Source organism: Tachysurus vachellii, chromosome 2 (assembly GCF_030014155.1).
Source record: "Tachysurus vachellii isolate PV-2020 chromosome 2, HZAU_Pvac_v1, whole genome shotgun sequence".
Lineage (NCBI taxonomy): Eukaryota > Metazoa > Chordata > Actinopteri > Siluriformes > Bagridae > Tachysurus > Tachysurus vachellii.
In genome coordinates, this window is record NC_083461.1 from 36,546,170 (window position 1) to 36,560,289 (window position 14,120).

The 14,120-nt window shown below is 40.8% G+C and overlaps 2 protein-coding genes across 7 annotated transcripts in view; both read left to right on the plus strand.

The window, feature by feature from the left end:
- rapgef2a (Rap guanine nucleotide exchange factor 2a) overlaps nucleotides 1–1,769 on the plus strand; it is a 124,723-nt gene extending 122,954 nt beyond the window's left edge. For all 5 annotated transcript variants that reach the window (XM_060864526.1, XM_060864521.1, XM_060864523.1 and 2 more), the window contains 2 exons: nucleotides 86–657; nucleotides 772–1,769. In XM_060864526.1, the coding sequence (XP_060720509.1) occupies nucleotides 86–657; nucleotides 772–797 (598 nt within the window). In that variant the 3' untranslated portion in view covers nucleotides 798–1,769. The remainder of the gene's footprint in view (nucleotides 1–85; nucleotides 658–771) is intronic.
- Nucleotides 1,770–3,203: 1,434 nt separating this feature from the next.
- On the plus strand, nucleotides 3,204–13,660 carry klhl2 (kelch-like family member 2). Of its 2 annotated transcripts, none has more exons than XM_060864530.1 (15): nucleotides 3,204–3,424; nucleotides 4,339–4,464; nucleotides 5,559–5,665; nucleotides 5,796–5,917; nucleotides 7,883–8,045; nucleotides 8,219–8,328; nucleotides 8,684–8,800; nucleotides 9,075–9,224; nucleotides 9,536–9,653; nucleotides 10,311–10,508; nucleotides 10,731–10,832; nucleotides 11,027–11,155; nucleotides 11,245–11,385; nucleotides 11,850–12,020; nucleotides 12,229–13,660. In XM_060864530.1, exons 1-15 carry the CDS (start codon nucleotides 3,357–3,359, stop codon nucleotides 12,255–12,257), a joined length of 1,851 nt encoding a protein of 616 aa, XP_060720513.1. In that variant the 5' UTR covers nucleotides 3,204–3,356; the 3' UTR covers nucleotides 12,258–13,660. The 2 variants fall into 2 exon arrangements, with proteins under 2 accessions (XP_060720513.1, XP_060720515.1); XM_060864532.1 differs by having other exon boundaries at nucleotides 3,206–3,424; nucleotides 11,850–11,993.
- Nucleotides 13,661–14,120: the final 460 nt, after the last annotated feature.

Consider the following 14,120-nt stretch of genomic DNA (forward strand, 5'->3'; position numbering starts at 1 on the left):
GCTGTAGTAAATGAGAACATTTGCAGAGATTCGTCAGAAAATCAAATCTAATCGCTCTCATTTGTTTTATTTCTGTCTCTGTCAGATCTTATTCATTGACCCAGGACCAGTGTGACCGTGCCTCATTGGATGCTGCCGACAGTGGGCGGGGCAGCTGGACCTCCTGCTCCAGTGGCTCTCATGACAACATCCAGAGCATCCCTCAGCGCATTGGTTACTATGACAGCCGCAGCTGGGAGACGCTGTCGGAGGGGCCTGGCATTGGGCGGAGCCAGTCTGCCACACCCCTTGGCTACTGGGCCGACGAATCGGAGGGTGACACGGGCACAATCAAGCGACGAGGGGGAAAGGACGAAGTGCCGAACGTGCAAAAAAGCACTACGAGTCGGAGGGAGGGGAATTTCAGAGAGCCTCCACCCACTCCACCTGGGTACACCGCTCGGTCCTTGGCTGAGGTCGAGGAACTCGGTCATAATAACCATAATCTAATCCACAGTCACACTCATGGCCGACGCCCACCTGATTACAACACAGCCTTGCAGAGGTCCCGCCTTATTAAGAGGTCATTGGATTTAGAACCTCCACCACAGCCACGCCCGCCCACCCGTATGCATGGATACACTCACTGTCCTACGCCGCGGCGACCACCTTGTGATGGTGAGGATTCCGTTTAGTTTAGAGATTCACTTCTTTTTGTTTGAATAAAAATTATTTTAAAGGAAGAGCTAGAACTGTATGTTGACGTTGATTTCCGTTTTATCCTGTTTGCAGAAAATGAGCAGATATCTGCCGTGTGAGAACTCAGCACACAGCCACGTTTTATTCGTCTGCTCAGAACTGTAACCACACAAAGCTTCTCAAAACCAAACCGTCTCGACTCTCTGCTCCTGCTGTCCTCTGAATGGATTTAACAGCTGTCAATCGAATTCCAAAGCAAGCGGGAACAGTGTCCGTGATGAAGAGGCAACAACAAACAGAACACGTCGTTGTTCGTGTTTTTTTTTTTTTTTTTTTAAATTTGCTCTTGGTTTGAAATCACTGTGAGAACCACAACAAAGATGTTTTGGCACTTTGATAAAAGAAAATGAAGGAAAAAAGACAGCTTGAACAAAAGCTTAACATATACATACGCTCATCTTTTCATGGAAACAGTGTTATTTTAATTGTTGTCTGAAGTCTACAGTGTGTGTGTGTGTGTGTGTGTGTGTGTGTGTGTGTAAGTGTTTGAGTCAGTGTGTGTGAGCGAGAAAAAGCTGCGCAATAGACCTCAAACAACTCAGTGTTGCCGTCAGTATTCAGTGTGTCTTGTTACTTTTTTGTGATTTCAATTGTCTGTTCAGTTTTATCTCACACTGATTTCTAAATGCACTCTCAAGCATTGTCGTCGTTTTAATTCATTTCAATCATGTTTTTATTATTGAAACAAATTTCATTCCTGTTGCACAAATGGACAAAGTGTATTAAAAAAAAAAAAAGAACTAAAGGGTTTGCTACTTGTTATGAAATGGTTATCACATAGCTACTTTCATAATTAAATATAAGATAGATGCAGCCTAGGTCTTCATTTCCCTGCCTGAACCTTTTCATACCACATGTATTTCTATGTCTTTTAAAAAGACAGCTGTCTGTATCACATTTTGTATTTTTAATACAAAAAATGTAAATATTGGTTATATTTTGTTTAAAATTGCAGAGCGCTATATACTGTTGCAGGTAACATTCAGCCACAATGAGTTTGAATGGCCAATAAATAAATACTGTAGCAATGACTTCTCCTTTGGTCTCTTGTTGTCCTCTGTTAACCCTAAGCATAGAATTTGCAAGAACATCAGACATTTTCAAGGACTAATCGCTAGTTAATAAGTTGTTTATGATGATGAAGATATGTTACAATTTTCCTGACAAAACTAAAAGTTAGTGTGGAGTTTGCATGTTCTCCCTGTGCCTCTGGGGTTTCCTCTGGGTACTCCGGTTTCCTCCCCCGGTCCAAAGACATGCATGGTAGGTTGATTGGCATCCAAGAATCCAAGAAAAACACAGCTGACAGAATATTAACTTTTAGTTCATATTCTGTCAGCTGTGTTTTTCTTGGATTTTTGTGCTCAGTTGCACAAACCGCAGTTCACCACTAGAGGTCAGTGTTGAACTGGATCATTTAAATATATGATAAGATTTACCTTTATTCATCCCACAGTGGGGAAATTTCTATGTTACAAAGAAAACAGAAGAGAAAAAAATATAAAGTATTTTGTGCAAATATAAAGTAAAAACATAACACTAATCTATACAGTACTGTGTATAAATACAAAAGAAAAGAAGCAAACAATACAGTAGTTACACTTTTATACTTTCTATTCAATTTTGAATTTACTATTTTTAAAGTGTGTAGTGTAAAATATTAGGCATTTAAAAGAAATATGCCATAAATGTAGGTGAAATTGCCAGTAACTCGGATTTTATCTGCGACATTTTGAAGGCAACAAAACTAGATTACGAATTTGTTTACAAAATTTTTAATTCGATGTTCAATTCAGAGTAAAAAGATTTCAGAGAATTGCATTTCTTTAAGAGAACATTAGGTGCGGAAATGAAAATGTATTGAGTACACACTTATTAAAAGTGACCGTAAACAAATTAAAAGTATGTATCTGCATCTATTAATGAGTAAAGACATAATGATATGGTTAAATTAGTGTGGTATAAGAGGAATAAAACATCAGGCCATGCTGTTACAGGAACATCAACTTCAGTGTGGATATATAGCATCACTTTTTAAAAAGAAGCCTGTATAAAACAGTTTGTCCACTGTGTATGGTGACAAAACAATATTACAATTTGAAATTAAATTTCTATGTTATTTGAGCTTCATAGAGAAACTTCTATTTACTTCTATTTTGTATTTCTTTGTGTTTCTTTGTCACGTATTTACTATGAGCAATATGTATTGAATAATACTCAGCGTAAGGTAAGGTCAAACTTGAATTGATGTAATAAATACTAAACGAATAATAATTTTTTTTAATTATTATTATTATAATTAGTATTGCTTCATCCTCTATAAAGGCTCTGTGCTGAACTCGAGTGCGCATGCGTGTCGTTCGTTCTGCGATCTATATTACATATCTATTGCGCTACTTCCGGGTAAGATGCCGTGGAGATTGTTTGCGCGTATTTCAGTCTTCCACGGCAGGTGGCGCTGCTGTTCACGCTGGTCATTAAAAAGCATAGAAGGGAAGGGGGAAGAGAGACGCCTGTGTGTTTACAGTTAGCTGGATGTGCAGCGACAGCTGAGCTGGACTCGGTACCTCAGTGTGATGCGGATTTCTTCTGTCGGGGCCGAGATCCGTTGAGATGGAATGGTGCAAGAAAGTAGTGACAGATATCGCGGCCTGAACACACACCACATCATGGAGATCCATCCGCTGTAAGCTTACCGAACTAGCTAGCTAGCTAGCTGTCTCTCTCTCTCTCTCTCTCTGTGTGTGTGTGTGTGTGTGTGTGTGTGAGAGAGAGAGAGAGTGTGTGAGAGTGTGGAGTGAGTGAGTGTGAGTGTGAGTGTGAGAACTTCACGTCACTGTTTATTTCAGACACAACGCTAGCTATCACTAATTAGCTCTAGCTTTTAGCTTTTATACCCTTCAGAACGTCGTCATTAGCAACCTTAAAGCGAATAAAACACTCGTTCTGACACCTACGTTGCCATAGAGCAGAAAACTAAAAAAAACAAAAAACAAAACACAGTCACGAGAGAAGTTAATAAATTCCTGTAAAAGGGCTCCGAAAGTAGTACCGGCTTCGAGGCAAATCACACAGTCGAATCAACGCGCTGTGCCGCACGATCGTTGCTATGGTAACAGCTCGTACGCGTCCAATAAGGCTAAAAACACCGTTAACGATAAGTCGTAGGGAAAAAACATGGAAAAGGAGTATGGATCGTTTATGGAAGGCGTAAGCGTTAAGCGAAGAAACTACTTGACGTACTAGATGCGTTTCATCGAGGAATTAGTGCACGATAAGGGAAAAGAAATCTTAGGATGCAGCAGTTTTTAATAAATAAATTGTACTTGCTCTCACAAAATGCTCTTGTGAAAACTGTAGGACTTCCTTGTGATATATTTGATAGAGCACATCAACTTTTCTATCCTTTGAGTAACTAATTAAACAAATGCAAACGTACAAAACCTCAGTTAAATAATATCGGATGCATACTAATGTTGTGTATCGTGTATTGTATCGCGATAGGATTTCTTGTAGTCTATTTATTCTTTTTTTGCAAAATCATCCTCACTTAATTCTGTGTGCATGTTTTTTTTAATTTTTTAATTTTTTTTCTTCCAGATGCACAAAGCTTTGCAATCATAAAGCTGTGGAGCTGAAGGATGATGAGTGTGAGAAGCAGAGTGCGGTCACCGTTAACCCTCGACACATGAAGAAAGCTTTCAGGATCATGAATGAATTGCGCAGGTATGCTTGTGTATTTTACGTGTGTGTGTGTGTGTGTGTGTGTGTGTGTGAAACCTGCATGTTCAGATTGTCTCTAATAATTAACGAATATATTTGTGTGTATGAGAGAATGAAGATTATTCAATATATAAGATTAGCGTTGGCTACAATATAGGGCTGGGCGATAAAACGATAACGATGTGTATCGCGATAGACACGTGATCGATATCAATAAAAAATGTGTTCGATATTTTTTATTCTTCGTCGGAAGAAAACAGGTTGCGAAGCAAGTTTGGTTGCATTAACAAAGGTACTCAGTGACACGCTAACAGAAAATGAGCCGCAGCGAGCGAGGAAATTGTAAATAAAACAGGAAAAGTCAGCGTGCCAGTATGGATATTATATTATATTATTATATATTATATATTTGGATATTATAAGACTATCCGTAGTCAGACCAATGTCGTCTGCAAATTATGCAAGACCATTTCTCTATGTTTATATTTAACACTTTGCACTATTTTATTACACTTTATTAAGCATTTCTTGCATTTTCTTTCATTTTGCACCTTAAATGTTAAGAGATATTTGTTAAGTGTTCATTGTGACTTTAGACTTATGTTTACATTATAATTATTTGAGTTTTCCTGCTTGTTGACATTTCTGTCTTAATAACTGAGGCGATTATGATCAGAGGACGGTTAAGTTTAAAATAAAAATGGTTTAATGTAATATATTTTTCTCCTGGTCCTTATTTTAAATGGGTCATAAATAATAATAATAATTATTAAATAATATTATAATAATATATAATAATTATAATTATTATTAATTAATATAATAATTAATATAATAATATTAAATAATAATAATTATCGATATCGACCGACATGAAACACTGATATCGTGATACAGTTTTCAGCCATATCGCCCAGCCCTACTTCAATATAAGAGCCAGAAAACATTCCAGGAATTGGACGATCCAAATTTTTTTTTAAATTGTCTTACCAATCTCAGTATTATACTCTTTGGATGATGGTTAATTAATCGATAATTGAAAGACTTTTATATTGTTCGGACATTTAACTCTCGTATTTTCCCTTTTTCTTCGCCAGTCAGAGTGTGTTGTGTGACGTGACCATTGTAGCGGAGGATGTGGAGATCGCAGCACACAGAGTGGTTCTGGCAGCCGGGAGTCCGTATTTCCGTGCCATGTTCACAGGTTTACGGTCAAACTCGTATTATAATAAGAATTAAAGTAATAACGGTTCTGAATGAACACAACGAAATGTAAGGCACTGGAAGGTCAGCTGTGTGTGTGTTTTTAAAATAACCATTGTGTGTGTTTGTAGGCGAGATGAGCGAGAGCAGGCAGAAGAAGGTGCGGATAAAGGAGATAGACGGCTGGACGCTGGGCATTCTGATCGATTATGTTTACACTGCCGAAATACAGGTCACCGAAGAGAATGTACAGGTAACACACACAAGCACACACAGTATACAGGGACAGTGAGATCCGCAGCTTCTGAAATACCAAAGCTAGCACATCTGGCAACAAGATCCATGGTTATAGTTTCTTCATTCTGATGTGCGACGTAAACCAAAGCTCTTGGTTTAATCATTTTTTTTAGACTCTGTCACATTAGAGTGCCTGGGTTTGGTAGAGCAGGAAATAGAATTATTTATGTCAGTGATAATAAAAACATGGTTGTGAAACAGTCTTCGGTCTCAGTCTAGGCAGTAGGGAGTTTTGCACAGCTCTTCTTTTTACTCCTTCCACTCTTTTTCTTTAGTCAGTTCCACTTTGTCCTTTCGGCTCATGGGTGCCATAGAAGCCCTTAATGAAATCTTGAGCAAATGTGAGCATGTGGGCGGTGTGTGTGAGTGGGTGGCATGTAAGTGCTTTAGTGTTCTAAGTATGCGTGTGTTGAATAACACTTCAAGTGTGTGTTCTCACTAACACCCAGTGCTCTACGGTCTGGTGTACAGTTAACGTTCCTTGACGTTCCTCGGTCTGTTATGAAACAGCGGTACACTAACGAGGAGCAAAAGGTCTGTACTGTTTTAACTGTTCTACTTCAACTGCATTCCTTGCTGTGTAATTAAGCTGTCGCAAGCCGGTAAGCACGTAGGCCATATCGTACGTGTCTCTTCTTCTTTAAACCATTCAGTGACCAGAATCAGAATCAGTCTGCTTGCGTAAATAGAAATAGACAAAAAAAAAATTGAAAAAGAAATAAATTGTATGTACAGTTGTGCTATAGTATGGAATAGAATGAGATGCAGAGATGTACTAGGATGGAGGTGATAATAAATAGATAATAGAATATATCGTCGCTGTCGGGCGGAATTCTCTCACTCACTCTCACTCATTATCTACCGCTTATCCGAACTACCTCGGGTCACGGGGAGCCTGTGCCTATCTCAGGCGTCATCGGGCATCAAGGCAGGATACACCCTGGACGGAGTGCCAACCCATCACAGGGCACACACACACACACTCTCATTCACTCACACACTCACACACTACGGACAATTTTCCGGAGATACCAATCAACCTACCATGCATGTCTTTGGACCGGGGGAGGAAACCGGAGTACCCGGAGGAAACCCCCGGGGCACGGGGAGAACATGCAAACTCCACACACACAAGGCGGAGGCGGGAATCGAACCCCCAAGGCGGAATCCTCGTATCTCCAAAACCATTATTTTTCAGGAAATTAAAAAAACGCCGTATTTTTTTGAGTTATTAAACATTGTATCGTTAAAGTTGTTATTATACCTTATATTGCTATCATATACTGTTGTGTACCAACATTAACACAACATTTTCCCAAAGTCACGTTTTATCGGAGATACAAGCTTTATGACTTGGGAGCAGGGAGATACGAGATTATGCTGTCGCAAAGTTCTCCCGCGGAGTGAAGAAGAGGTGGAGTTACGAGATTTCTCAGACAGTTGAAGTGTCCAATGGAGTTAAGAGATTTGTGCTCAAGCTATTTTCAAGACTTTAGATTGGTTAATAACTTGTAAAAATAACAGACCCACGTGGGGACTGACCAATAGCATCGATATGTGAAAAATATGAAATTGACCAAATTTGGACATACGAGGTTTCCGCCCGACAGCGACGATATATAATAATAATAATATAAGATTATTGCACATTTAACTGTTTATGAGGTAGAACAGTTGTGCCTGGTATTTGGATGAGGATGACTTTGGTGTGAGAGATCCCGAGTGATTTTCTGAGCCCTTTTCCTCACTCTGGATATATACAGTTTCTAAAAGGTTTTGATGAAATTAAGGTTAGAAGTAACGAAACCGCCGATTCTCAGCGACGCTTCACAAAACAAGGCAGCACAATGCAACCCTGCATTCAGGCATTTATTGTAGATGAATGCATAAATGTAGGAATTTCTTTTGTGTGTATCTGTAGGTGCTGCTGCCAGCTGCTAGTCTTCTCCAGCTGCAGGAGGTGAAGAGAGCATGTTGTGAGTTTCTCTCCTCTCAGCTCCATCCTACAAACTGCCTCGGAATCCGGGCCTTCGCTGACCTGCACGCTTGCTTTGAACTTCTCAGCCTGGCCAACTCATATGCAGGTAGGTGTGTGTGTGTGTGTGTGTGTGTGTGTGTGTCTGTGCTGTTTTAGTCAGCTAATCTACCTTTATTACAACAAGGATTATTTCTCAGTGGATTATTCCAATCCATTGAACGGTTTGTTGTAGCGTGTTGATTTATTTATTTATTTTTCCTCTGTTATTCATACGCACAGAGCAGCACTTCTCAGAGTTGATGCAGTGTGAGGAGTTTCTCAACCTGGGCATGGAGCAAGTGTGCAGCCTTATCGCCAGTGACAAACTCACCATACCCTCGGAAGAGAAGGTACACACACACACACGCGCGTGCGCACACAAACACGGAGGAACTTAAAAATGAGCTGCTGGATGATCAGCTATAACGTGTGAACTTGGGTTCTTCTAGACATCTCTAGACTTTAGATGTTTAATACTTCACAAATATACAGAACACATTTAGCTGTCCCATGATGCTTTTCAGCATCGTTGCTATGGCATCATGCAACAGTATTGTCCAGGATCGTCCTGGTTGTCTTGGTGACAGTAAGCAGCACAGACGGGCTGTTAAAATGACTTGAAATCGAATTGATTTGGAGGCACCGAACTGGAACGTGGCATTACGCTGATAGGCTCTTTCTGAGTCTGCCGGTTTCTCTGTGTAGGTGTTCGAGGCGGTCATTGCGTGGGTCAAACACGATAAGGACGTACGGCAGGAACATATGTCTCGTCTGATGGAGCACGTACGCCTGCCTCTCTTGTCCAGAGAGTACCTCGTACAGGTTTGTGTGTGACGCGTGGATTAAAATGATGCTTATACGTCAGTAGCTGAATTTCAATCCAAATGCAACAAAATTTGCATTAAAAATGACCTGGTAAATGAATTTAATGCTGCGTTATATATGTATTTAATACGTTACTTAAAACCAATAGTTAGCGAATGGATTAACACATTTGTTTTATTCTAAAAGCTCTTGATGGTACGACGTCGATAAAACGTGATGTTTTATTTGCATTCAAACATGATGGTTGGTATAAGAGTGTGTGATTGTGCAGAGGGTGGAGGTGGAAACGCTGGTGAAGAACAGCAGCGCTTGTAAAGACTACCTGATCGAGGCCATGAAGTACCATCTGCTGCCAGCCGACCAGCGCTTCATGATGAAGACCATCCGCACCAGAGTGCGCACGCCAGACAGCTACCCGAAGGTCTGTCTGTGTGTCTTTATTACCCACGCTCTGGGTTCCTTACGAGGATTGTTTCATCGATCTATTAAAGCATGCACTAGATTTGTGCGCCAGAGAAGAAAATGTGCTTCGAGGCCAACATCTGTTCTTATTACGTTAAAATAAATAAGCGGTTTCTAGAAGAAAACACATTCTTACATACAAAAAAAGTGCATTTATATCTTTGGGAGAATATTTGACGTATTCCAACCAAAAGCAAAGAAATGGTAGACAGAAAACTGGCCTACTGAATGATGCATGGAACATTTTAAGTGTGTGTTTGTGATTTACAGGTGATGGTGGTTGTTGGGGGCCAAGCACCGAAAGCTATCCGCAGTGTGGAGTGTTATGACTTTGAAGAGGAGAGATGGTACCAGGTAGCAGAACTGCCGACCAGACGATGTCGAGCAGGTACAGATTCCCTTTAACTTCCCCAACACTCAAACCGTACATATATATATACCGGTAATATACGTGTGTGTATGTATTTCGTCGCTGTCGGGCGGAAACCTCGTATGTCCAAATTTGGTCAATTTCATATTTTTTCACATATCGATGCTATTGGTCAGTCCCCATGTGGGTCTGTTATTTTTACAAGTTATTAACCAATCTAAAGTCTTGAAAATAGCTTGAGCGCAAATCTCATAACTCCATTGGACACCAACTGTCCACCTCTTCCTCACTCCGCGGGAGAGCTTCACGGCATATTTCACCTCAAGAAGAGTCGCAACGAATCAACACGTCTTCTGAGGTAAATGTCTTCAAAACACTGGGCTCAAAGAAGAAAAATCTTGATCACCGCTAGTTCTGGTGCTCGTCTGAGGACAGGAATTTAGCACAAGACAATCCACTGCAACGTGGACTAAACCCTGTGCACTGCAGATAAGGTACGGCGTTTTTTTCATTTCCTGAAAAATAACGGTTTTGGAGATACGAGGTTTCCGCCTGACAGCGACGATATGTATATGTGTATGTAGTTTTTTATTGACTGAATGGCTTTGACTTGTTTTGGGAGTATATACTTGCCACTTTCCTTCATAAGTATGTATCATGTGTATGTGCGTGTAGGTGTAGTGTACATGGGTGGCATGGTGTACTCTGTCGGAGGCTTTAACGGCGCTCTGCGTGTGAGATCAGTGGACGTGTACGACCCTGTGAAAGACGAGTGGTGCTGTGTGAGCAGTATGCAGGACCGGAGGTCCACACTAGGTGCCGCTGTTCTCGACGGACTCCTTTATGCCGTGGGTGGTTTTGATGGCAGCACAGGTAAAGACCAAGACAGTGATATATTTTGTAAAGTAAAGACGTGTATATTGTGTCTGTAGATTTTTTTTGCCTTTTGAACGTCTAAACGTTGTATAAACATCAATAGTATTCAGCTTGTGAATATGTCAAATACAGTGTTTTGTAACTCCGGAACCAGAGTGAAGGGGAAAGTGAGAAATTAGTGCATGAGATGAAATATTCAGATGCGGGATTGTCACGCAGGTCTGGCTACTGTCGAGGTGTACAACTCGAAAACCAATGAATGGTACCACGTAGCTCCCATGAGCACCCGGCGCAGCAGCGTGGGAGTGGGCGTGATCGGAGGTGAGCGGGAATCAATCAGAATCATTGCACTGCATAATATAATATGGCAAAAATGCAACAAGATGAACATCTATACACAGAATGTGTGCTCTGTATTGGGTGTATCATGTGTAACATTCATGCTGATTCATGCTGCTATATTGTGTGTGTGTGTGTGTGTGTGTGTGTGTGTGTGTGTGTGTGTGTGTACACAGGTATACTGTATGCAGTTGGTGGGTATGATGGAGCGACACGTCAGTGCTTGAGCACCGTGGAGGCGTATAGCCCTGCCTCCAATAAGTGGTCACACGTAGCAGAGATGGGAACACGGCGCAGTGGAGCAGGTTATTACACACATGTGCTCACATCTCTTAGATACTGATTTACAGTTCAATACAGATTGTAGTTTATGCTCTGTGTCTTTGGTGAACAGGGGTGGGTGTGCTGAAAGGTCTGCTGTATGCTGTGGGTGGGCACGACGGCCCGTTAGTCAGGAAGAGCTGTGAGGTGTACGACCCTGTCATTGACACCTGGAAACCAGTGGCCGATATGAACATGTGTCGCCGGAACGCAGGTAAACGACATTCGCTCAGTTACTCTGCTAACGCCGGTCGTCCTGTCCTGTGTTTATAATTTAAAATTTTTTTTTTTTCTCAGAATTTCCAAATCGTGTGTGATTTCCAGTACAGTAAAAACCCATTTAATTTATTATTATTTATTCTTTAGGATGTTGTGGTGTTATGTTCTGCAGTGGTGCTCTACAGCACTGTGTTATGTATTAATGTTAAGCAAAATAATATTAAATGTCAAGTAAGTATTTCCATCTGAAGAATTTTCAAAGATGAGGCAAACATTTTTTTAACATTTTAAAACGTTTCCTTTTTAAAAACGCAGACTCGATTTCGATTTGTAATCGTGTTGTTTTTTTGTTTTTTGTTTTTTTTTTTGGGGGGGGGGTGTTAAAATGCGACGTGTGATATACTGTACACTCTTGAACCGTGCTTAGTCATCGTTGTGTCCTCATGTGTCTCTCTGTAGGAGTGTGTGCAGTCAACAATCTGCTGTATGTGATCGGGGGTGATGACGGCTCCTGTAACCTGGTGTCGGTGGAGTATTATAATCCAAGTACAGATAAGTGGACCATATTGCCAAGCTTCATGAGCACCGGGCGGAGCTACGCAGGTCAGGCATGCAAACCAACAGCTTGGGGTGATGCAAACTGTGCTTGTACACATAAATCCTAAATAATTATTTAGTTCTTTTTTGAAAGTAAGAATTTACTGTAAATCCCAAAACAATCAAAATATCGCGTGAACGTGTAATGAGTTGTAAGGAGCTTTCAGTTTAATTGCAGTGTTATACAGTACAGCAAAAAGTAATGTCTTTTAAATGATTTTTCTGGTGTTTGCATGCGCAGGTGTGTCGGCCATTGATAAACCTCTTTGAGCAATTAAGAGTTGAAACTCTCTTGAAATGGAAGCTGAAAATAAGCTGACGTGATGCTGAGGAGTTGCTCACACTGAAGACGAGGCTGAAGCTTCCTCCTGGAGCTGCTTCATGATTTAGAAGGCCTGGACAACGCTGCTCTCTCTCTTCCTTTCACACACTCATACACTGTCTCTGTCTCTATTTCACTCTCTCGCTCTCTCTACAGATCACTTTGTCTCTCTCTCTCTCTCTCCCTTTCTTTCTTCCTCTTTTTTTCTCTCTCAGTTTTTCTCTGTCTATAAATTTCTGTTTGTATCTCTCTTTCTCTCTGTCTAGTTCATCCTCCACATTTTCCCTCCCTACAGATTTTTCCTGTTCTTTCTTCCTTACTTTTTCTTGTTTTTTCTCTCTCTCTCTCTCTCTCTCTCTCTCTCTTCCTCTCTTCTACCTTTTTATTTGAGAGTAGTTACAGTATGATGAAGATTTTTGCACTTTTTGCAGTAAAGTACTAACCAAGCGTGCGGTTCAAACTCTAACGTAACTGAAAGGATGCCTCTGGAAAACACTAGCGTAACGTTCCAGCGTCTGTTCGTGGGGCTTGGGAGTGACTCCATAGACCTGAAGGAACCTCTTGCTATTTGTGGATGTATTTGACCTTGGAGCAGGACTTGATAAAAAAATAAAAAAAAATGGACCAGCACTTTCTCACTCTGAATCTCTGAAAGTTACTGGACTGAAGAGATGATTTTTATGAAGAAAGATGGACTAACGGACTAGGTCGATGTGATTTTACGGCAGGATCGAGAGCTGCTAATCGACGAGCGAAAAGCTTCATCGGGTGAACATTTAATAGGAGACTTACGCTTGAGTTTCTTTGCCAAACCGAGTTTAAAAAGTCTTAACGCTCTGAACGTTTCTTGCGCACCGTGTCTTTTAACTGCGATCCAACTGGGTCTGTTCTGGATATCTGTTCTGGATGTATCCGTGATGCGCTGCTCTGCTGCTGCGTGTGCCTGAGCATGTGTATCGTTTCGGACTGGCTGCTCGGCTGTGGAAGTGCTTCTGCATGGATCTAAGTTTTTGTGTTCGTGTGCGTGTATGCGAGTGTGTATGTGTGCGTGTGTATTTGTGTTTGTGTACCGTTTTTAAACTACTGCAGTCATCTGTTCAGTGACACTGCATCTCTGACTGAAACTGCTGAGCACTGACCAATTATGTGCAAATTATTTCCTTTCTTTCCTTTTCCTTTTATCTTCTGTACCTTTTCTAACCTCAGTTCTGTACGCTCTCGTGTTTTCTATTTATCTATTATTAATTATTCTAATCAATATTAAAACTAGGTGTTGGTCAAGAGGAATGCAGTGCACTTGAGCCAATTCATAATGTCTTTTATATCATGAATAATAAACATGCTTCTTGTATTTATGTGTGTGTGTGTGTGTGTGAGTAAAAATCTAAGTTTAATGACTGCCACGTGTAGTTATAATTGCTAAACTAAACATTGACGTGTTGGGGAAAAAGGAAAAAAGAGGAAATTAAAAAAAACCGCGTATATAATGTGCTATAGTTCGTGTGCCCTCTCCAAGATGGCGGCACCGCTGACGCGCTCTAACCGGATGTTGCAAACAATTTCAACAAATCGAAAGTGACAAATATTTTTATATTTTACATTTTTCGTCACCAGAAAATTTTACGTATTATACAAAAAAACAGATAACTAATAAAGTTAGTATTGTTTCTTTACACTTTAGCTCCTCCCCTTCTCGTTCTCCCCGCCCATCCAGTCCCCCTCACTCCCCTTTCCCGTGTACCGCCACCGTACGGGAAAGGTCGAACACGCTTTTCATTGGTTGTCGCCACGGTTACGTCCGTCTCACTATC